This window comes from Falco cherrug, chromosome 7 (assembly GCF_023634085.1).
Source record: "Falco cherrug isolate bFalChe1 chromosome 7, bFalChe1.pri, whole genome shotgun sequence".
NCBI classification, from domain to species: Eukaryota; Metazoa; Chordata; class Aves; order Falconiformes; family Falconidae; genus Falco; species Falco cherrug.
Window position 1 is genome coordinate 31,156 of NC_073703.1, and position 23,271 is coordinate 54,426.

General features: G+C 48.0%; 2 protein-coding genes and 1 non-coding gene across 4 annotated transcripts; 2 read left to right on the forward strand and 1 right to left on the reverse strand.

Annotated features, from left to right (window-relative positions):
* Nucleotides 1-2,402: 2,402 nt before the first annotated feature.
* LOC102056201 (N-alpha-acetyltransferase 20) lies at nucleotides 2,403-6,254 on the forward strand. 2 transcript variants are annotated; one of them, XM_055715040.1, is made up of 6 exons: nucleotides 2,403-2,556; nucleotides 2,734-2,758; nucleotides 2,848-2,965; nucleotides 4,157-4,292; nucleotides 5,266-5,411; nucleotides 5,921-6,254. In XM_055715040.1, exons 1-6 carry the CDS (start codon nucleotides 2,504-2,506, stop codon nucleotides 6,004-6,006), a joined length of 564 nt encoding a protein of 187 aa, XP_055571015.1. In that variant the 5' UTR covers nucleotides 2,403-2,503; the 3' UTR covers nucleotides 6,007-6,254. The 2 variants fall into 2 exon arrangements, with proteins under 2 accessions (XP_055571015.1, XP_055571016.1); XM_055715041.1 differs by having other exon boundaries at nucleotides 2,405-2,556; nucleotides 2,848-2,938.
* A 142-nt stretch (nucleotides 6,255-6,396) lies between these two features.
* LOC114015532 (endoplasmic reticulum-Golgi intermediate compartment protein 3-like) lies at nucleotides 6,397-19,249 on the reverse strand. The gene is given in 7 exon segments (XM_055715042.1): nucleotides 6,397-6,673; nucleotides 10,198-10,255; nucleotides 11,917-12,082; nucleotides 13,244-13,337; nucleotides 17,147-17,266; nucleotides 17,636-17,835; nucleotides 18,587-19,249. Coding segments are annotated over 5 exon segments (489 nt in total). The 5' UTR covers nucleotides 17,250-17,266; nucleotides 17,636-17,835; nucleotides 18,587-19,249; the 3' UTR covers nucleotides 6,397-6,605.
* On the forward strand, nucleotides 7,484-7,568 carry LOC114015088 (small nucleolar RNA SNORD45). Its single transcript, XR_003558853.1, has one exon. It is a non-coding gene; the product is annotated as a small nucleolar RNA SNORD45 (small nucleolar RNA).
* Nucleotides 19,250-23,271: the final 4,022 nt, after the last annotated feature.

Genomic DNA, 23,271 nt, shown 5'->3' on the forward strand with positions numbered 1-23,271 from the left:
GGTTTTAGTGTGTTGTATTAAAAGTCTCTGTGGTTTCTTTTCTTTCCCTGTTACAGGAGAGTTCTCATGAAACTTCTGTTACCTGTAAGAAGATTGTAACATTGGCACTGGCAATTTCAGTGCCTTTATCTGAACATGATGTACTGTTATCTGGATTATTGTTTATATGCATTGCTTCAGATAGAACTAGGGGTTGAAAGAGGATATTGAAAGAAAAGGTTGTAGAGAAGGGGCAGAGAAAGAATGTAGACAACTTAATTTACAATAAAAACATGTTATGTCTGTTGGTTCAGGCTCCTTGCAGAAAATAAGCAGAGGAGGTTGGTAAGGAACTTTTATGTAAGCAGTATTGTAGATTTGCAGAGCAATTTGACAGTGTCTATCCCAGATACTGTTTGTTTTTTCCAGAAGATTAAATAGATCAGTAAGGTAAAGGAGAACGCTAACTAGTTTGTATAGTATGTCACCAACATCAACTTGGCTTGAACTGAAGAATGTGTTACAGCATTTCATGGTTCTAAGTTACTTAGTAGGTGAGATGTGAAAGTCAATCCCACATATGCAAAGATAAAATGGTATTAAATGTATGTCTTCTATAGATTGGTCCAAGATAGGACCCTACTTAAGTCAGTTTGGGCTAGTCTTTCTAGAGGGACGTGGGATTCTCCCCAGGCCTGCTTTGAGCAGTGTAACGTGAGGCAGATAATTACAAAAATGTTATGAGCAGCATGTGTATTGTACATGCAGAGATTATAGCGTTTTCATCAGTTTGCCATGTATCTGAAACCCCTGGCACATGTTTGTATTTCATTTTGTAAAAGGTGAGTTTTGCACATAATACATTGTAATACTGAATTATAATTTGAAATGCTGGGTGCTGTGTTCTGGTTTGTTGGTTTGTTTTTAAGAAATGGTTCACACTTGAATGGTTTGTGTATCATTAGACTCTGATGCTGCTGCCTTTCATTGTGCTCGGTCCACTTTAAACTCTTTGCAAAGGAAGGATGTAATAACATTATCAATCTAGTTAGTGTGCTTGACCTGAACAGCAGTAAAAGCAGCCGGCAGGTATCTTGAACCGCTGAACCATTTCTTTTGAAGTTAAGATTGACATTTGGTGCTAAAGCAAATTCCACTATTTGCATATGATGGTGGCTCTGCTAGGGGAGGGAAGGAGTAGGGCGGAAGCAAACTCAGAATTTCAGGCATGAAACGAAGGAAAAGCAGAGTGCAAAAAAGGAAACATGCACCCAAACCACCTCAAGATGATTCCACTGTCTATTCTTGTGCAATTGTTTCTTTTAAAAATTAGAACATTGTATTCACTGTGCCATGCAAAACACTTCTCGCTTCTTGTAATGCCAGGAAACAGATACATAAACCTAGGAAGGAATTTGGACTGGCAAAAATAAGCTACCCCATCTTCTCCAATGCGAGGTGTTTCATATTACAAAATGCTGAAAAGCAAGAAAAAGCTTATAGTTGAGGTAGTCTTTTTATTTATTAGTCCCTCTTTTTGAAATATAGAAGTAACTGGAAAGGCTAATGGAAACAGCTGGAGGTAATAAATTCCTAAATCTTACTAACAGAGAAGAAATAGAGAACTTTAATCGAAAAGTTACTGTTACATTAGGGGATTATTTGTGAATTCACAGAAAGTACCTACTGCAAAACTGCCACCTGCAGCAGCTTAAATCAAATCTTTTTGTTGTTATTTCCCCATGATGTGTCTCTTATTTTTCATCTTAAAGGCTGTCATGTCATCCTTGCAGCTTCAGCTTTCCAGGCAAGCCTTAAGTTAAGCGGATCATTCTTTCTCTGCTTGAGCTGCAGCACCACAAACTGGGTGAGGATTCCGTATCGCAGTGGGGAGAGGCCATTTCTCTTAATTCCACAAAACTAAGAGTGCACAAAGTCTGCTTGGTGAGGACTGGCAGATAGGTGAACCAGATTAAAAAAAAAAAAAAGTACTGTGCTGTTGTCCTGGCTCTTGCAACAATTAGAGAGGCTATGAGGGGTGCGCACACGCGTAAGGGAAAGTGAACCAAATCAAGCTGCCGAAGCAGAGAGGGAGCTGTATTTTTTCGCAAACCCCTGTTTGTTACAAGAGTTCTTTTTGTCCTGAGACTGTCCCTTACACAAGGTAAGACAAAGCCAAAAAGAACCCAGGTCTCGGCCTCTGCTACCGGCAGCTGCCGGTGTGCGCCTCCCGGGGCTCGCCGCGGGGCCGCCCTTGGGCGCTGCACAGGCGCGACCTACCCCCTGGAGCCAGGCGCCCCGCGCCCCCCGGCACTGCCGGCCCGGTCCCGCCGCAGGCGGGCACAGCGTTCCCAGCCGTCCGCCTGCTGCTCTCGGAGCCCGCGGGTGCAGCTCTCCCAGCAGGGCCGCGCCGCGCCGACGCCTCCCTGCCAGGGCTGGTGGGAAGCGGCCCTGAGGCCGCGGGAGTGCTTCCGGGGCGAAGGGCGCACTTCCGGAGTGGAGGGCCAGGGCTAGCAGCTGCAGCATGACGACGCTCCGCGCCTTCACCTGCGACGACCTCTTCCGCTTCAACAACATGTAAGCACCATCTGCCTCCTCCCGCCCCCTCCCCCCTGCCCCAAGCCCCCCGCCCGCTCTCCGCCACGCTCAGGCCGTGGGTGCACGCGGGGCTCCCCCTCTCCCCGCGGGAGCTCGGGGCTCCCCCGGCCGGCGGTGGGGCTCGGGCCCGTGGTGAGCGTCGCTCTTCCTTCGCAGCAACCTGGACCCGCTGACGGAGACCGTATCCTTCCCGCTGCCGCCGGCCGCCGGGGAGGAGGCGCGGGTCCCAGCGCGGGCGGCAGCAGCTTGCTCCTTAACTGCGTGCTCCAGTACGGGACACCCTTCTACCTGCAGTACCTGGCCCACTGGCCCGAGTACTTCATCGTGGCTGAGGCGCCCGGGGGCGAGCTGATGGGCTACAGTGAGTGGCGTGGCCGCCGTCTCGCCGGTGGGGGGGGGGAGGGGCGCGCTGTAAGGCTGGAGCTTTTCTTAGGCTTCGCATTTTCCAGATACTCTGCAGGGAGGAGGAACGTTATGCAGCGCCTTCCCATTCCATAAGTGTCTAAGGGTGTTGTATAGGGCTCGTGGCAGTAGTTTTCGGTGTGGCGTTCCAAGTGCGGCAAGGAGGCTCGGCTGCCGTAACGCCTGCCCAGGTGTTACACGGGTGAATGTGTAAGTACGAGTGCTTCTGTGCTCCCGGAATGAGGTGCCCACGCTCAGCTCTGACCTCACACGCTGCTAGTCATCAGTAACTGAAAATGCTGGGCTTGGGTTTTGCCTTGTCCTGTAAGGGAATGCCCTTGGGTCTGGATGTCAGTTGCTTATTTGCTGTGGGATATTCTTGTTTTTCAGAACTCATTCCGAGTAGAACTGTTGGTTTGTTTGTACTTTCCAATTGGGTTTTTTTTCCTTCTTTTGGGGGTTTGGGAAGGTGGGCACAGAATGAGAGTCTTTGCAGGGACCCAGGAAATAAAGTGTTTAACAGTAAAGCTTAAAGTGTTTGCTGTACGGAAGGTTTCTCTGTACCCACCGCATCAGTTTCTTATTTAGCAGTGTATGATGTTTTTAAGAGTACCCTGTGGAAGTCTGAATATTCATTACTGAGCTAACAGTAGCTTGGCTCTGCGTAGAAAGGAGAGGACCTATGAAGAACACACACCCAACCCTGCTTTTTTTTCCCCCCCTTAAACATCCAGTGTTTCCAGGGCCTTTGCTTTCTCTTGCCACATTGGCAAAGCTTCCCAAGCTCTATTCCCCCATAGTCATGAAAAGTCTTCAGTAATTGCTGGGATGGTGAGTTTTGGGCTTATAGCCCTCCATTACTTTGGTCATGAATTCCACTCAGTTAAAGAACTCACAAGAATTGCTGAAAACTTGCATTTGGGACTCATGCCTCAAACAATGAATTTGTGGAAATGTATTTATTTACACTAATCAAGAAACAACTGCAATACTTCATCAAAATGAAACCTAGTGGCTGTGAATCACTGGGTAATAACATAGTATCACTGCTTAAGCCTTTACCACAATCATTGCAATGTTTGTTTGGGGACTGCTTGGTTCTTTTGTAAAGTCGTGTGGCTGTGTGTGGTGCATTATTCCCAAGGTGCTCCTGCTCTGATGCTCTGTATGTTCGCAGTAATGGGTAAAGCAGAAGGCTCTGTGGCTAGGGAAGAGTGGCATGGACATGTTACTGCTCTCTCTGTTGCACCAGAATTTCGACGGCTGGGTTTGGCTGCTAAATTGATGGAACTACTGGAAGAAATTTCAGAAAAGTGAGTACTGTGCTTATCTTTAATCTTCTAAAAGTAATCTTTCTACAGACACCTGTCCATGGCTTAGGCATTTGATTTGAATGAAAGAGACCCAGAATTTTGCTTTAAGTAGTGTTCCGATTCGCTGAGGATTCCCTGTAATTAGAGATCTCAGGGTTTCTATGAAAGCTAACTTGCCAGAATGAGTAGGATGTAGCCTGAATTCCAATAGAGATACTGTATAAAAGGTCCTTGTCTTGACAGCAAGAGTTTCATGAAATGTCAACACTTTCCCATAGTGTCTCCAGCTTGGTTGTTCAGTAATCGTGGGCTTTTTGCAATTCCTGCAGGCAGCCTTGGAACCAATTCTGTATGGTAGACAGTAGCTTAGCTTACTTTCTGTGTCATGCTTGGCTGCTTGTACCTGCTGAAAATTTAATTGAGTGTCAAATGAACCCACAGGGAAATGTCCTGAACTCATGGTGGTAGGGCAACCCCATTGTAATTGGTAAAACTGGAAAATAGTACATTTTTAAGAATCTGCCTTGTGAGGAGAAGGGCTGCCTTGTATTAGGCAACTAAACTTTGTGACCCATTCCGCCACTGCTCCCTGCCACAAACGTTGAAGGAGGCAGTCCCTAAGCCAATGCAATCGAAAATGTGGATTATAAATTTTTTAAATAAAAAGTTTCTTATGTATATGAGACCTGTGTGAGTGCTTAGCTTGCCCTGTTTGAATTCCTGTTCATAATTCTGAACCCACAGGCTGGTATAAAAGGATGGCTATGTGACAAAAATAGAATAAAATCTGAGTTTATAGAGGATTTGTCCCTTGGGAAAGGAGTGCATCTGTTACTGCAGTGTGAAAAGTGTTTAATTAGCATATGACATCATCAGATCTGCTCTTGGTCTGATTACAAGTTATTGGTTATTTAGCAATACATTCACTTGCTATTCCTTACTGTGGTTTTTGTTTGGTTTTATGTTTCCAAAGAAAGGGTGGATTTTTTGTTGATCTCTTTGTGAGAGTATCTAATCAGGTTGCAGTAAATATGTATAAGCAGCTCGGCTACAGTGTGTACCGGACAGTATTGGAGTACTACTCTGCTAGCAGCGGAGAGCCAGATGAAGATGCTTATGGTAAGTAGTTGTTGTGCCTTAAGTTGAATGGAAAGGTTCTTGTGTTGAGGGTTCCTGGGCCTGTTTGTATTTTTTTGAATATGAAACAAGTTCAGATAGCCATTGATGAATGGGATTCTGTATACTGCTTTAGATAGCTTTTCCTACTGAAGAGTACATCAGTTATGAAACTTAATTACAGGAAACAGAATGAATCTGTGTCAGGGGAAGTTCAGGTTGGATGTTAGGAAAATCTTAGCCACTGACAGGGCGTTCAGTCGGGGCACCAAACCTGTCAAGAGCTCAGGAAGCATCTGGATGATGCTTTTAGTCATATGGTTTAGTTTTAGGTAGTCCTGCGAGAAGCATGGAGTTAACTTGATGATCCTTATGGGTCACTTGCAACTCAAGATATTCTAGGATTCTAGGAAACCCTCTCAAAAAATGATCTTAATGTAATAGAGAAGTCACTTAATATGGCTTTGTGCAATGACTGTCTTTTATAATAGCATTATTTTCTTTTGCCATAGATATGAGGAAAGCTCTTTCCAGAGATATAGAGAAGAAATCAATTATACCTCTGCCTCATCCTGTGAGACCAGAAGACATTGAGTAACTGTAAACTGTGATTCTCAGATAACCTAGTAAGAGTGTTGGTTTCCTTCTCGCCAAAGCCCCCAAGAACTTACAGATGAGAAATATTAGGCTCAATGTTTTTCCCCGTGAAATACCAAAAAGCAATATTGAGAAGCTTACCAGCGCTACTTCTGTTGGTATTGGCTGCATATTCGTTCTCTTACCCTATTGTTCTTTGTTTCGAACCGTGACACTTTGGAGACTATTAAAATGGAATTGCCTCCTGTATGGTGTTGTCATGGTTTTCCTTCTCGTCCACAAAACAGTCCCCTCACTTTGTCACTCTCACGGAGCCCTGCTCCGAAACTGAAAATGTCTGGGCACTGCTCCCACACAGAAGGTGCCAGGAAGGAGTTCTGTTGCTGGCTCTCACCTTCCCTTTGTGGCCATATAACTGCTGCACCAAAACTTGGGCTATGTTCTTCCTGAGCCACAAAACCAGAAATTGGGTATATCAAAAAATACTCTCCAGAACTCAAGAGGTCTCCCTTTCTCCGTGCCTTTTACTTACCTCATTCCCTAATTTAATTCTTGAATCCATCTATTCCTTCACTGTCTGTCTGGACGTCACGGATGCTGTTACTTGGAGGCATTGACCAGGCACTTAGTTCCAACACAGGTTTCTGTCACTGTCTTCCCTGGAATTTCTTGGAGAAGAGTGTAGAGGAGTGAAGGCAGAGGGTTGATGAGCATTGATAATATGCAGCTGTGGCCTTGCCGCCAAGGTAGTGGGTTGATCGACACGGACAATGTGTAGCTGTAGCTCGTTCCTGCTAAGTAGTTAAATAGCCCTGAGGAGTGTGGGAGAGGGGGTTGGATGGGGGGGGGGGGAGTGGTGTGGTCTGACCTCTGGAGGAAGGACAAACAGCATGGACAGTAGAATCTGTCCGACCATAAAAGCCTTGTTGCAGCCTGATAGCTTGCTTGTGCTGCAACAGTGGGTGCCCCATGTGGGGCTGACTGAGTTGGGCTCCGACTGCAACAACTGGCGCCCAATGTAGCTGAGACAAGTGGGAGAACCTGCACCCCATAACAGACATGGTGAGAGGTGAGCCCTTGCAACTAATCAATACGGGTGTATTGCAAGATTTGTTTTACATCTTAACTCAAATTGCAGCTGAAGAGGATGTGTATTACTTGGGCTTGTAACAATCTCCAGCCAGGGTTTTTTCTTTTATTACAGTCCTGGGCATGCAGGCTTTTACTGCTATTCTGGTTTTGCCCTTCTCCTTAAGTGGCCAGTGAGGTTTGCTCTAGCATCAGTCAATGCAGTTAATGTTCTCTCGTTCATCTGTTGTGTTTTTAGCACCAGTTTCTATAGGCAGAAGGGGTCCATTTTAGATCTTTGAGTCACTGTGTCATGCTATTCTGGTTTTTCCATTGGCAAACTGCTGCTGTAATTCCCTAAGGGGCTTCCTAGGTCAGGAGGTAGTGGATGGGAGCAGGTTGCCACCCCGGGTAAGTGGTGAGTGTTGGCATGTATCATCTGACCTAGAGTTGATGTCTGTCACCACTTTAGCTCTAGAATTACTCGGAGACCAGGGACCCATGAATCACCTGGGACAGAGTCAGGTGATGGATTTGCAGAACTGACAGGACTAAAGGAAACTCCTAAAAACTTCAGACATTGACTAATGATCTGATAAGCGTATATAAGCTGTGCTGTATCCCTTGGGTCTCTGCCATTCACTGGGGTGGTGGCCCAGCTCTGAGTTGTGACTAAAGAAGCAAGCCCAGTGGTACCCGCATCTGTGTAAATTTCTCCTTTAACAACAGCAATTTCTGGGGCTTATCCGTAGGACCCCACCATCCACCGCCCGCCCCCCCCCCCCCCCCCCCCCCCCCCCGGCACCTTGTGCCCTGGGTTCCCCATGCTGCTGGCTCTCCCTGGTAAATGGGGTGGGGGCAGGGACAGAAAGAACCACCCAACTGTTAAAGCTGTCATATGCAAATTATTTAACGCTCGAGCCACGCGGGTGCTTTTTGGTACGGAGGCAACGGGTAATAGTGGCTGGGCTGAGAGTGGGCAAAGGGCAGAACGAAGTGAACCTGAACCCTGCAGCCGCAGCAAGCAGTTCCTGTGGCCGGCTGGTGCGAACTAGGCCGAGATCCCGGCCGGTGCTCAGCACAGGGTTGGTGGAGCGCTGCTGCCACCTGGCGGTCAACTATCGGTGCTGCAGCCCTGGCGCCGCTGGCGCCTCCCCACTCGGCGCTGCCGGCCGTAGTTAGCAACACCGCGGTCCTGCGCTGCCTGCAGGGTGGTGCTGCGGCGCCCGCTGCTGCCTCCCGGTAAGGAGCCACCGCTGCTGTCCCCCGAGCACGTTGCCACAGCGCGCTTGGCACGGGAGTACCGAACTGCAGCGCTGCTGCAGCCCCGGGACAAACGCAGCCTGCGGGTGCTCGCTGCTGCAACAGCCCCACCCCTAGCGAGAAGCCCCCCAACCTGGAGACCGCGGGGGTGTGGAGTGGCTGCGCCCCTCTACGGTTTCAATTCCCTCTCACTCGGCAAGGACACGGTTCCGCCCTTGCAGGCCTCAAAGCTGCACACCTCTGCGCCAGGCTCCTTCTGCGCATGCAGGGCTCGAGCCCCCTACGCAAAGGCGTCAGGCCAGTTCTGTGCATGCGCTGCCCTTAGGTTGCCAGTAACGCTACTGTGCATCCGCCATGAAGGGAGTAACAGCGGGCCTGCAGAGAGGGACTTGGGGGTACCGGTGGGTCAAAAAATGGACACGAGCCAGCAACCTGTGCTCGTAGGACAGAAAGCTGACCATATCCTGGGCTGCATCCAACGGAAGCATGACCAGCATGTTGAGGGAAGTGATTCTGTCCCTCTGATCTCGTGAGACCCGCCTGGAGTACTGCATCTGGCTCCGGAGTCCTTGGCAAAGCAGGTCCAGAAGAGAGCCACAGAAATGATGAGAGGGCTGGAACACCTTTCCTAAGACAGGCTGAGAGAATTGGGGTTGTGCAGCCCGGAGAAGAGGCTCTGGGGAGACCTTATTGTGGCCTTTCAGTACTTAAAGGGGGCTTATAAGAAAGTTGGGGACAAATGTTTCAGTGGGGCCTGCAGCAATAGGACAAGGCTTAGTGGTTTTAAACTGAAAGAGGGTAGATTCAGACTAGATAGAAGAAATTTTTTGTGATGAGGGTGGTGAAACACTCATAGAAGTTGCCCATAGACATGGCAGATGCCCCGTGCCAGGGAACATTCAAGGTCAGGTTGGACAGGGCTGTAAGCAGCCTGATCTAGTTGAAGATGCCCCTGCTTCCTGCAGGGGGGCTGGACTAGGGGGCCTTTAAAGGTCCCTTCTTGTCGCGACGGAGGGAAGACACAGTCACTCAATATGAGTGATCAGCAGACTTCGTTTATTGTCTCTTACAGTCACCTTTTATGCCTTCTTATAATTAGCTCATACATATTACAAAAGTTAAGCTCATTATTGGTTAGTTGCCTAAATACCAAGCCCGCCCCTAGTTTCTCTTCTGTAGTTATCTGTTCCCACCTGCAACATTCTTTTCCCACCAAAATCTTCCTGTTATTGTGTAACAAGGACAGCCAAAGACAGTGTATTTTGCATTACTTCAGATAAGCTGAGAGCGATGTACATTTTTGTCCAGCCAGCTGGACTATGTCTATGTGACCCTTTTCAGCTAGCCAGTTATCCACACCTTCTGACACAAACCATTCCGTGATTCTGCAAACTACCACTGTCATTCTGGCCACTGTGTGTTTATATATACTTGAGGAAGTCAAAATCCTTCACAACTGAAATTTTACTCTGACAGTTCTGAATTGCCTTGAAATTCTCAAGAGCTTTTCTCCAAAATAGCCCTTCCAGAGATACCGATATTCAGATCCTGGACTGAACACCGTACCTGAGGTTGTTTTACAGCAGGGCAGCAAAGTTTTGTAGAACAAGTGAGGCTGAGAGACTGCCCAGACACATTCTCCTCCATGTTCTCCCACACCCATGTGGCAGCACCTTCAGAAAACACTTTTCTATTCGTTCCGGATAGTTCTAAACCTCTCTAACAAAATTTCACCAGTGTCCTCGCTCCCTGAAGCAGTGCTGCTGTTACCACAGAGAGCAATGCAAAGATGTTCAAAGGAAATGGTCAGAAACACTCGGAAGCTAAAGGTCACAATAAGCAGGAAAAGAAAATACTTTACCATGTACATGAGACTGTTGGAAATTTTTTGCCGGTGCAAAGTGGAAATTTTCAGCTACCTGCAGGAGACAGTAATCTTTCATTAAAAGGCCTGAATCTATATAAACAAAGCAGTCATACCGACAGTTGGATTTTCAAATTTTTGTTTGGATAAAGATAGACAATAAGCAACTCATTGTCATGGGTGACAATACCAGCAAATATTGTCCTAAAAGAGATATGAATTTCCCCTCTTCCTCACAGGCAGTCATGTGGAAAGCCATAATCACATACCGATGTTGACAGTAACTGTTTTATGCAGAGTATTTTAGCGGACATAAAAATGGGAAGAAGGAGGAATCAAGTCTACTGGGAGGGAACTAACTGCTGCTGTAGGAAATATCAAAAGGTATCACAAGGTATCACAGAAACGGAGTGGAGAAAGTAACTGGGAGGGTGAGCAGGCAGGGTAAGAAAACCCTTAATACAATAAACAAGAGTGGTCCTATGTATGCATCCATGAAAACAAGCCGTGTTCTAAAATAAAGCACTAAACCTACCTACCACCAAAAAAACCCCCACACTCCAAAATCCCCCAAAAGACAAAGGTTATTAAAATTTTAACCTTGACCATGAAAAGGATATGGATATTAGATGCCAGTCCTCCATGACACTCGCTAGCAATCATACACATCCTCCCCTGGAAGATTTCAATGCATCAAGCTCACATGCTACATTACACCTTTGAATGTCCATGCAAACCTATCGCATATGTTAACTGTGGACGCAATGAGAATGGAGATGTGCAAAAGTCCAAGAGCCTAACAAGGGCCCCCAGAAATTTCCCTAGTGACACCCACCCTTGGACCCTTGCTACCCACAGCACTCCCCTTTGAATCTTTCCTGCTCACCACACTTTGTGGCAAAGGGTCCTGTAATGGTTCAGCACCCACGATGATGCTCAAAACACGATGTCTGGCTTCATGAGCGAAACGGTGGGGTGTGTTTGGTTTTGGTTTTGTTTTTCAGAAATAAAGAATGTTGTCTCCAGGAATAGTACACAAAGATGTAAAAAAACCTCCAGATTTTGAAATAAAGTAGTAAAAAAAAAATTACGCTGGGCCTGACTGCTAGAATGTACTTGGGTACGTAACCTGCACATCCCAGTGTTTTGAGCTCAGTAACCTGACAAATGACAGGGTAGTTACATAGTCATCTGGTGTATCTTGTACTACATTTTCATACACCAGTTGCAAAAAACATCTCTTTAAACATCTTCGACCTTGACAACTCCAATAGTCTTGCTTCCACTGGTTTTCTAAAGAAGGGAACATTTCACTCTCTCCAGCACCTCTGCTGACAAGTTGTTGCTTACTGTTATCTCCAGCACCCACCGATGGTCTCTGTTTTGAGACTAGAAGGGCAGGTGGGACAACCTCACCTCAAAGAAGCTGCCTCTCCTCCTCCAGAAACCTCAGTAAAAAGACTCACTAGCTAGATGGTAGAAAAAGCTAAGCTTCTCTAGCCAACCCACCTCATGAAACAGAGAATTAGCCCCTTCCCACCCTTTTCGTGACCCTCCTACTGAACCCCTCTACAGGCACAAGTACCTTGCTGAGCTCAGGGGTTATTACAGTCCTGTGAACACTTAAAATTGGAAAAAAGAGCAGAATTCCCCAACTGTGCCTTCTGACGCTCATCAACACCATGCAACAGGCTCACGGCAAAACCCATCTCTCACCTTGTTGACCTCCAGGAAACCGTACACTCGGCAGCCCTCGTTCTTCTGCTCTTCCATTTTCTGGCTAAATCCTTCCCTCCTGCACTGCTCTATGCTATCCGGGTTCTCGAAGGCCCAGCCTCGTCACCTGTATGCTTCTCTGACATCGTCACAAGTATTGCAGCACCTGCAAGAGCACAAACATCATCTTATCATCTTTACAGGGATAAAGAGACACTCCAGCTCAGGACTCAAATCCCCCGTGGATTTTATTTCAAAGCAGCAAACTTCAGGAACTGGACACTGAAAGGTGGTCTAACGCTCCTGAAGGAGCTTGAGCTTCCTGACGTACTTTTTGAGATTTTGGCACGAGGATGCAAGCTGTTTTAATGCAGCGCTTAATTCTGAAGAGGGCTTTAGTTGTCCATTCAGACAGCTAAGTCCATTCTTGGCAAATAAATTTGCTGCAGAAATGACATTTGTTTCTGTGGGAAGTCTCCCACAGTTCTGAGTAGCTTGGGACTTCCCCATGTGAACAAAGCATCTACCTGTTTCTATTCCTCCCTTCCTCCGTTTTTAGGGAAAGATTGCCAACATTGGAGGCAAGGTTAATGGCAAACTTTCTTCCTTGCTCTTCTACCTCCGGACTCACCAGAGTCTCTATCGCGCTCACCAAAAAAAACAATTGTCTGTCTCTGTTCCATGTTGTGCTGGACAAAACAAAAAGTTGAAGGCTGGAATCATGAATCCCTCAAGATGGAAACATCTCTGGGGAAGGATGCAACTTGACAGATGTGACAAACTAAGTTACTACAGACGCAACAATAGCAAAGGATAGTCCAGAACCTGTGGACTATCACGAATCCATTCTTACACAAATTTGCAGGTAGAAGGAATGAGAAACACCCAATGACACCCATAATTTGTCTGAGTGATAGGTGTCTGGTCTTTGCTCCCATAAGAATGCAAAGCCTGCAGCAGAAGTGAGAAGGCAAAGCCATAACTGGGTTTTATTCCAAGACAGCTCACAGAACAGTGAAATAATTTACACAGCTCCCCTCTGGACACCAAGTAATCCCAGAAAAGGTTCTGTTTGCTAAGATACAATCTTTGTGCTACTGCCCTTAAACAGGCACGCAGACAAAACAGACAACCTAACTGTGCACGCTCTTAACAATCATGAGTGCAGCACAGGCGTACTAAAACACAACAGCTCTCACCATTCTCTGAACAGGTGCCCAGGAGGATTTCACTGTACGGACCTTCGCAGACATTTTGGAAAAAAACCTCCAACACGTATGCCACATTAACTGTATCGATTCAAGCACTAAGAAGATGTAAAGGTTACCGAATGTCCTCTGACTCTGCCCCGTAACAGCTTTCACAGTGATTGGCATCCAAAGCATTTGGATCAAACACCTTTTCTTCTTCTTTCCCCAGTTCTAAGACAAAAGAGGATTCAAAGTGACGAGGCACGTCTAGAAACACTATCTTGTACTTCTGCTCTACGCACAGAAACTGTTCTACACATGAAGGAAATGATTTTGTATCAGAATCTGTGCATCCTGCACCCAAAGCTCACCTGAAAGAATGCACAGGGCCTGCTGAGCTGCAAAATAAGATCAACAAGCAGAGTAGCATTTGCCAACTGAAGAACACCCTCCATAGAAAGAACCAGCCACCTATAAGCCTTGCCGGAGCGCCAATCAGATGTTACTTGCACAAAGGCTTTGTTAAAATTTTGTCTAAAGCAGACCCAAACAGCAAATTGCGACCGATACAGGACCTGTTACACAAACAACATTTTAAATAGCAGACAGCAGCACATAGCGCATAATCCTGTCCCAAGGTATGTAGGGAACACAGTTATATATTGCTGTGAAACTAGATCACAGTGGGAATCTCCCAAGTGGAAAACTGACACTCAGCTCTCCAGTACAACGACGCTGACAATGCACACACATTAACCACTGGCTTACTAGAAATCTCCAAGGAATTTCTATCTTTGTCATGATTTTACAATTCTGCAAGTGTCTGTGCCACTTGTGTGTTGAATGCGCAGCCACAGTACAGCTGGGGCACAAACTCATCGAGTTTTATGTTCTTAAATGCAGAAGGCTGCAGAGGGACTCGTAACAGAGGAGATGAGAGTTGGTGACAGCTGAAACCTGCCAAAGGGCAAGACATGCCTCCAGAAAACTCAAACAGGACCTTTGTTTTCCCAAAACCCAAAACAAATGTGAAAGGTTTGTAAACTTTGGAGTTCGGAATAAGTGAGCCAAGGAACTGCATGTCTAAAATTTTCAGAAACATGGGTTCTTATTGGAAGAGGTCCCTTAAAACCAGGCTGTTTCACTCACAAATCCTGAAGGACAGGACCAAGTCTGCTGTATTACAAAAGCCCTACAAGGCTCACTGTCTAGGCACCACCGCACTACCCTCTTACAAGCCTCGAAAAGGCGGCTTCTTGGATAACTAAGGCCGGGGCAGGTGATAAGTCAGACACTGCTGAGGGGACAAAATGTTATCGGGACCTTCTTTGTTGAGATTGGGAGGTATAACAGGTCGACAGAAGTGAGTATGTAAGACATCTGTATTAGCCACAGAAAAAAAGAGATTTTAATTAGGAAGTATGAAATAGGCATGAAAATCAATCGTTAACCTCACTTTATGGTAGTTATGATCAAGCAAATAAAAAATTTTAGAAAAATATACCCATTCTTAAACTACTCTATGAGACTTACTTTCTACAGCTTACAACATTCAAACAAGTTGAGAGTACAATTAAGAATTCAACCAGTATGGGTTTTGATCCTGTAATTACACTAAAAGATAGCGTCAGGAAGAATGCAGCTTAGTAATTCCTACGCTTTGTCAAAGCCATGATTCCTGCCATTTGAAGAACACCTGTACAACACACGGAGTCTTTCAAGATCCAGCAACTAGTAACAGCTTTCTGAATGTAATCGGTAGCTGCCTGTTGAGTTGTCTCAGAGAGCACCCAGAGGTACTGCACACAGCTTGGATACTATAAAGAAACTGCAGTACATAAAACCCCACATGCAAAGTTTCGTGCTGTTAACATGGTCCTCGACTTGCATGCAGATATGACACATGATGCTGGAAAACTCGGTCCATGTTAAAAGGAAACGAAACAGTAAATAAAAATAAAAATAAAAATAAAAAAAATTCAATCCTCTATCGCCATCCAGTGGAAATTAATGAGATGACATCCCAGCACAGAATGCAACCTACCATAGAAATCATTAAGCTATTAACTATTTTAATGTAACTATGATCAGGAAAAGCCTCCACGTACTACTCCATAATATTTAGGTATGCTTTACTAAATTTAAGGTTAATGTTAGATAAAATGTATTTTTAACTAAGAAATTTAAAGTGCCGAAGCAGCTAAGTGGCAGAACCAGGCCCCGTCCCTAGCATAGCCCTAATCCAAGGCTGGTTTAAAAACCCAGTCCAGTTAATCGGTGGGAGAACAGAGAAGCAGCAGATGATCAATCTGTGGACACAGGTGCTTTCAGAAACACAGGCGGTTTTGGAAAAATTGGTGCATGTGAATAGGAACTGCTCTTTCAAAGACTAAGCGCGCTTGAAGGAGCGTGTGAGTTAAAGCAGGCAGAAAGAAGATCATGATCCAAGGAGGAGCTTGGAACCGAGGCAGAGACTGGAACCGAGCAGGTGAATCAACTGGGACAGAGTCAGGTGATGGATTCACAGAACTGACAGGACCAAAAGAAACTCCTAAAAACTTCAGACATAGACTAATGATCTGATAAGCGTATATAACCTACGCTGTATCCCTTGGTTCTCTGTCACCCACTGGGGTGGTGGCCCAGCTCTGAGTCATGACTAAAGCAAGCCCAGCGGTAACAACGTCTGCGTGGATTTTTCCTTTATCAGACAATACTGCTATAGTTGCCGTTTAAATAACTGACTGAACATCAAGTGTTACTAACAGAAACTGATAATCATAGAGTTTCACAAAGGTGGGTGGACACTTCCAATCTAACTTGCCACACACGTGGTGGATATTCAAACTAGCCATATCCTTTTTCCAGACAGCAGAAGAAATTGCTCGTTGCATGCAATGCAATTTGATCGCTTTCAAAATGCCTCTCCTGGATGAGACTGTTTGCTCCCTGCAAGTTTCTCTTCCTCTCCATTGATAATATAATGAGCGAGAACAACCAGTTCAGACCTAGTAATCCCAGTGGAGGCTGGCAACACAAGTAAGGCAGGAGGCCCATAAGTGGAAACAGAGAATTGGGTACAAAAAAGCAGGGTTTGACCCCAGACATTACATTTGTCACGCCACAGCCTCTGAATACAGAAAGGCTGCTAAGTGACACAACAGTAAGAATGCTATCACCTCACTTCTGTGACACCAGGAGAAGGTCTCGTACCTACCCACTGTTCAGTTCTTGGCTTAGTTTAGCCTTTCAGCTTTAAGAACAGAAAAGCTAAATCTGAGTTACAACAAATCAGCAAGTTTAGTTCATGCCAATACACAAAACTACACTGTCTCCCAGAACAGATAACAAAGACCTCACGTTTTAGAAAGACAAAGTCTTGCAGTATTACCGTTAGACTGCAACACTACCAGAATCGTTCCCGGTTTGTATTGAAGTAGAACAGTAAGCCATAACATGTCAAAAAATACAGAGGAGAGGTTTATGTAGCCAAGGACCACTTACTCCAACTTGTAACTGATAAATCAACTGAAATCTATTAATCAGGTATGCATTAACACACACAAAGCAAACATAGTAAGACACAAGTTTAGGCTTAAGGGTCAAGTCAGCGGAGCCTTCCCTGGAGAGAGGCTCTTTCCTCTAATGAGCTCGTCCCGTTTCTCAGCCTCCTAGGATTTAAAGATGCAACCAAAGTCAAGTTTTGCCAGAGCAGCTGCTTGATTTCTAGTAGGAAAAGCCTATTCACTCAGCAGCTCTGCTCCTGAAATGCACCAATGAGTCCTTGTCCCAATTTCAGAGGGACCAGGCAAAGACTTGCCTCGCAAAAGTACAGAGTATAACGTATATACACACACACAGAGGAGCTTGTCTGATCTACCAGTGTAATAGACTTGTGTCCTATAAACTTTTCAATAGTTTGTGGTGTTTAAAACGCTGTGAATTCAGCCGTCCCTTGTTCCCATGAATCTCATAGCAGGCATACGGTAATGGAAAGACTATGAGAGCATCCACCCAAGAATGACAGAATAGCATCCTACCGTGTCTCTCTGCTTCTGGAGTCACACGATTGGCAGCTTTATCCAAGCGCTGTTTAAACGGCTTGTGCTCGACGTCCTGCTGAGGCTCTCCTGCTCCGTCCATGGCATCGATGCTCAAATCTGAAAGCAGCGAGCAAGGAAAGCGGTCTATGAACACACATTTGTTATGGCCTGTGGCAAGCCGAGGAAGTGAAAAGACAGAATCTTTCAGCCAGCAGGGTAAGAACGTGCCAAACCGGGAGAGCACGTACAGCTAGTGTCAAGTGACCGACAGGGAATAAAACACACGGTGCAGCACGCTAAACGGCCCTCCCAGGTACGGGGTTTGGTTTGGTGTTCAAGAAGGACAGTTTCCAACTTCCAAGAAAGCGTTACCCTGAAAGGTAGATGCGCTTAAGGCAAAAAGCCAAAAGCAAACCCCTCAAAGCCCAGAACCATTCTCAGGAACACAGGAGTTAAGCCTAAAATTGGTTGAAAACTGCCTCCTACCTCTTCCCCTACCACCTTTCCCCCTTCAACATCAGCACATTTCCTTGTGATCCCTTTTCACAAAAAACATTGAGGTCTGTCATATCGGCTTGGTGCCGAAGCACCACGATGCGCTTGCTGGCTACATGCTCTCTTAGAAGGCTCATAGCTTCTTCGCACACAACAGCCGAGGCTTCCAGCCTCTTCAGCCTTCCCACGCCCTGTGAAACATGAGGAAGGCAAACACCGATAACATCACAGGGGATCAGGAGGAAGTCAAGATGCACTACATTCAGAGCCCAACGCATTACCCAGAGGAACTACCACAGCAGAACAAGAGGCAGGAACGATCAGTAGACAGGCGGATAACATGCACGGCAGCGATACCCAGTCAGACTTGCAGGACTTCCAGTCACTTCATCCTGCAACTTTGTTTTGAATTTAGTTAAAAGGTAATCAGATTCTTAACGCTCATTCTGCTTTTATAACTTCTGGAGAAAGGCTAACACGTGGCATTGGTATTACAGTCAGAATTCAAGTACAAAATTCACGGCAAAGCTGTGCCTTGTCAAGTGACTTCCAAAGCAGGCTCTGGAGCCTTTCAATGAGACAGTCAAATCTGGAGTCCCAAGGGAACTCTGTGCCAGCTCTGCCAGTGCGACTGAGCTCTCTGACAAGTACACCGCCATACAGAAATGTAAATGGGTTTATGCCTCAGGCTCATTTACAATCTAGAAAAATAATACTGCCCAACTGGACGCGCTGCTTTAAGCGCCTAGCAGGCCTGGCTGCGTAACCACGAGGGACCGACAATTCCTCCCCGGCTGTTGCCCAAGCAGCAGCGCAGCACTCGGAAGCGGCGGGCACACGGAGCCTCGTGGGCCCTCGCCAAGTACAAAAGTGATCCCTCCGTAGTCAGCAGTCCGACTCACAAGCACGAGGCACATGTGGAAAAGTAACATCTAGATTGACCTTCAGTTTAGCTCCCCTTGATTTGTCAACGTACAATTCCGGATAAACCTAGATACAAGGAAAAAACAAAAGAGCCCCGTTTCACTGGGAAGCAAATCCAAAGGCCTCTTCCCCTCGGCTGCTCCGGCCCAGGAGCTGATTGTGACGACACAGGATCAGCGAGACACCTGAGCTGCTGCCTCCCAACCCTCCCCGGTAGCTAAGCGTTTGCCGTTTGTAATACTTTTTAGAGAAAACAACAATAGGGAGGCGGAGTCCGCCGCCGGGCTTTCTTTTCCTTCTCTTGCCCGCTCGCAGGGGCGGGAAGAGGCTCCTGAGCCACCCCCCTGCGACAGCGTTACAGCAAACCCCAAGGCAGCCCCTGCGGCCCGCGGGGGCCGGCAGCCCCAGCCCGCTCCCACGGCCCCGGCCAGCCGCTGGGGGAAAGACAAAGCCCCGCGCAGAGCTGCGGCGGCTGCTGCGGCTGCCCGGGCAGCCCGGAGGCGGCGGGGGGCGCGGCAGGGCGCCGCGGACCGACCCCCCTCCCGGGTCCCGCCGCCACAAGTGAGCACCGGGGCCGCCCCGCCGCCGCTCCTCGCCTCCTCGCTGAGATAGCGGCGCAGCTCCGAGAAAAAAAAAGGCAGCACCGTGAGGAGGCCGCTGACCACCGTCACTGCCGGGGAGACGAGAACCGCCGGCAGCCGCACCGGTCCCGGGCCCGCCGCCGGCCCCGCCCCCGCCCGCCAGCCCCGGCCCCGCCCGCCAGCCTCGGCCCCGCCGGGCAGCACGGCCCGGAGCCGGCCGAGGAGGAGCTGGGGCTGCCGTTCCGCGCCGGGGCGGGCAGGGGCTAGGTGCCGCCGCGGGCTCCCCTCAGCCTGCCGGCCCCCGGGGCTCTGCGGGGGCCGCCCGCTGGGTGCGGGCCGTGCCCACAGCGGCTGCCTGGGCGGGGGGGGGGGGGGGGTCGCGGAGACGCAGGCGGAGGAAAGACCTCGCTCCCTTGTCCCCACCTTCCAGCCTTGCCGCGTACACTGCACCCCATCATTTCGGTAACACCTCACTTTCCCGTCACAGGGAACGGCTATGAACTCAAGAGGTTAAATCGTGCAACAGCTCGTAATGGCTTACTTGTGCAAGGAAAAACCTCGTATGAGCTTTTCCTAAGCCGCATATTTACACCACTGCTTCTTCCTACGCAAAAAGTGCAGTCCTGCAAAATCTCTTCTATTTTTAAAAAGAACAATTTGACATTGCTGTTACTAACAGATGCTTCCAAATGCAAACACAGCAAATGCACCCCCTCTTTCCCACAGCAAAATAGAACGTGTCTCTGGGGTGGGCACAAGACAGGAACTCTGTGATGTTGCAGCTGTTCCGCTGCAGGAAAAGAAGGTTCAGAGGCTGCTCCAGCTTCTGAGCTTCCACAACAGCAGCTTTGGGCTGCTAATACAACAGCCCAACATTCTTGTGGAAGCTGAGTAAGCTCGGTTTTGCTTAGCTAACGACTACAAAGTCGTTCTCCTGAAGCAAGCAGTGGAGTCATAGTTTACTACCCGTGTGGGTTAGTGTCCCATTGTTACCGAAATCTCGGAATGAAGAACTTATCGACACCAATGTGATGTAGATAAGCAGACACTTCTTTATTGACAGCCGGGTGCGTGAGTGAGTCCTCTCACAATCAACGCACACCAGGTCCCAAAATCAGATTCCATATATAGAACTTATTCAATTCATCAATTATTCATGCATAATCATAACATTTCCCGTAAATCATTTTCATACTCTCCTCCTATATCCGATTATGTGCAGTAAAGCTTAGAAAGATCTAGAAATGGGTCTAGGGTACAATTTGGGTAGGTGGTATATGAGTCGGTGGTCGCGATCTCCCCCTGCCGGAATTACCTTTTACTAAAGTTCACGGTTTCTTGGCAGGCACTTACAAGCTGTTCCAGTCGACTCTCCCCAGTTCCCATTAATCTCAAATTCTGACATTTCAATACACCTCTGCGTACAGAAGACTGTTTAACTACAATGGAACCTTTCAACCCTAGAGTTATTACAATAGTTCCAGGCCCTTCTTCTAGCCTTGGTACAAGACGTACAAAAGATTCCATAACAACTCTTACTGCGTAGCTGCAAGTTTCCTATAAATTTTTTTTTCCCTTATCCTTCTATATTTTAATTCTGTTAAATGATTTTATAAAATCAATTAATTAATCAAATAAAATCAATCAATTTTAACTTATTAACAAATCGGTAACACCATAACCAAGGGGAAAAGCATGTCTGACATCCTGCTCTTGTGTCTGAGCTCCAGCAACTAGCAAACTAGTTGTCCGAAATAAAAGTTGACTAATTATTTGCTAAGTGTATATAAGCTGTGCTGTATCCCTTGGGTCTCTGCCACTCCCTGGGGTGGTGGCCCAGCTCTGAGTTGTGACTAAAGCAAGCCCAGTGGTACCCGCATCTGTGTAAATTTCTCCTTTAACAACAGCAATCGCTGGGGCTTATATGTAGGACCCCACCATCCACCACCACCCCCGGTGCATGTTTTCCCGGTGCTGTTGTCTCTCCCGCGGTAATGGGGTGGAGGCACGGACAGAAAGAAGCACCCGACTGTTAAAGCCATCAGATGCAAAAGATTTAACTGCTCGAGACACGTGGGTGCTTTTTGGTACGGAGGCAACGGGTAATAGTGGCTGGGCTGCGAGTGGGCAAAGGGCAGAGCGAAGGGAACCCTGTAGCCGCAGCGAGCAGCTCCCCTGGTCGGGCGGTCTGAACTGCGCCGAGATCCCGGCCCGTGCTCGCACGGCCGGTGCTCAACACAGGGTCGGTGGGCGCTGCTGGCACCTGGCGGCCAGATGTCAGTACTGCAGCAGACTGGTTGGTTGATGCTGATCACAGGGCCGTGATCACCAGGTTGCAGACTCGTGCTCCATTCTCCTGATGTTTTTTAGTCTTTCTCTTGCCTGCTTCCTTATTTCTAGTGTTTTGGAATAAGTTCAGGGAGCTCTGTTTGCAACTGGTGGCAAGCTCAGGACAGAAGGACGGCTCTCCCTTGCAGAGCGAGTAGCTGACTGAGGGAGGAGGAGAACAAACCACCACGAGTCTCCAGCGATGCTGCACGAAGTCTTTAATGAGAAGGAGGAAATGCAGTGGCACAGAACAGACTCCAGGACATATGTCTGCAGGGTTCAGGGAGGTACAGAGGGAGAATGGCCCATTTCCCAAGGCCAAACTCCACACAAAGCATTTGCCTTTTCCCATTCTGCTCTACCTGGTGGCAATCCCAGGCCACCAAGAGCAGTCCCTAACTCCAGCACCCTCCTCCCTCTCATCAGGAGATTCAGCAAAGTAGAAGAGAATGAGCCCTTTCTCGAGGGGCTCAGAGAAAACCAGTTTATGAGCCAGAGGAGACACCGCGGGGGGTGGGGGGGGTTGGGGTGGGATGCTGCCATACGGCGAGGAGCAGCAGGCACAGGTCCATCCTGCCAGGTGGGACAAGGACACCCGGCCTGCCTTTAAGGCAAGGGAATGCTCGAGCTGCTGCAGGGTTTCTGTCTTCCTTCCCGCTCCAAAGGGGGTGATCCGCCATCTTCAGCAGTTCAGACTGCAGCGGGGGATAGGCAGACACAGCCCTGATCCCCCCAGACCAAAGGAGCCCCCAGAAGAGATGGGAACCCCCCCAGCGCTGAGGGAGCTCCCAACAGCAGCTGACAGAGAGGATCCCACGGCTGTGCTCTGAGGGAAGGAGGTGAGGATGGGGCCCGGCAGGGTCACCACCACCGGGGAGGCCTCAATGGCCACGGTCGAGTCTGCACAGCGGGTGACACAGGGCTCACTGCAGCTGCTTGCAAGAGGAGTTGGGCCAGAAGCGCCGCAGGGGCGTGGAGGACAGGGTCTGAAGCAAGACATCTCTCGGTGAGGGAGGCAAAGCTGAAACACAGAGCAGACAGTGAGCACGAACCTCGGTATCGGTCTGCCCTTCCTTTCCTCAGCTCTCTCCGTGGACACGCTTTGGTTTAAAAACGGACAGCGTGCCTACGTGTGCCACCACCCTCATTGTGCCCTGCAAGTGGCACGGCACAGGAAGGCTGACTCACTTTTGGAATAGGAGCCAGCAGAGTGGGTTTCAAGCACCTGTGGAAAGACTGATCGTACCCCATCTCCAGAAAAAACATTGTGCTGAAGAAGGTGCTGGATGCACTGGGGCATTTGGTTAGAGACCATCTGCTGGTGGCAGAAGTTCTGTTGGGCAGACCTCCCTGCCGCTGAGCCCCATTGATCCCCTTCTGCTGGAAAGAACCCCCCTCCTCTTCCCCAGCCAGCCCCATCAAAAGGGAAAGAGGTGACAGCCCTTAAAGAGTTCTACTGCAGGGCCAAGCTGAGGCAGCCCAAGGATCAACCTGAGTAGCCACCGTGACAGCCATTCAGCCCACAGCGAGAGATGGAGTGGACTCAGGCTTACCTCGTTCCTCGAGGAGAGGCAGGCAAGAGAGGAGGATGCAGGGCCTGGAGCAGCGCAGGCTTTTATGCTGTGTCCCAGGGCCCTGGGGGGCCACTGACATTCCTTCCTCATGAAGCATCTGAAAACCCAGTAGCTATTGCTTGCTGAGGCTTTGTTGGTGATTAAGCCCTTGCCTCTTTCATCTGATGTGTTTTGCTCCCGCTGCTTCATAGCACTTTAGAATCATAGAAGGAGTCATGGG

Coding starts and splice junctions, on each gene's coding strand:
- LOC102056201 (XM_055715040.1), top strand. CDS start 2,504: ATGACGACGCTCCGCGCCTTCACCTGCGACGACCTCTTCCGCTTCAAC. Junction 2,557..2,733: donor CTCTTCCGCTTCAACAACAT/GTAAGCACCATC, acceptor CTTCCTTCGCAG/CAACCTGGACCCGCTGACGG. Junction 5,412..5,920: donor GCCAGATGAAGATGCTTATG/GTAAGTAGTTGT, acceptor CTTTTGCCATAG/ATATGAGGAAAGCTCTTTCC.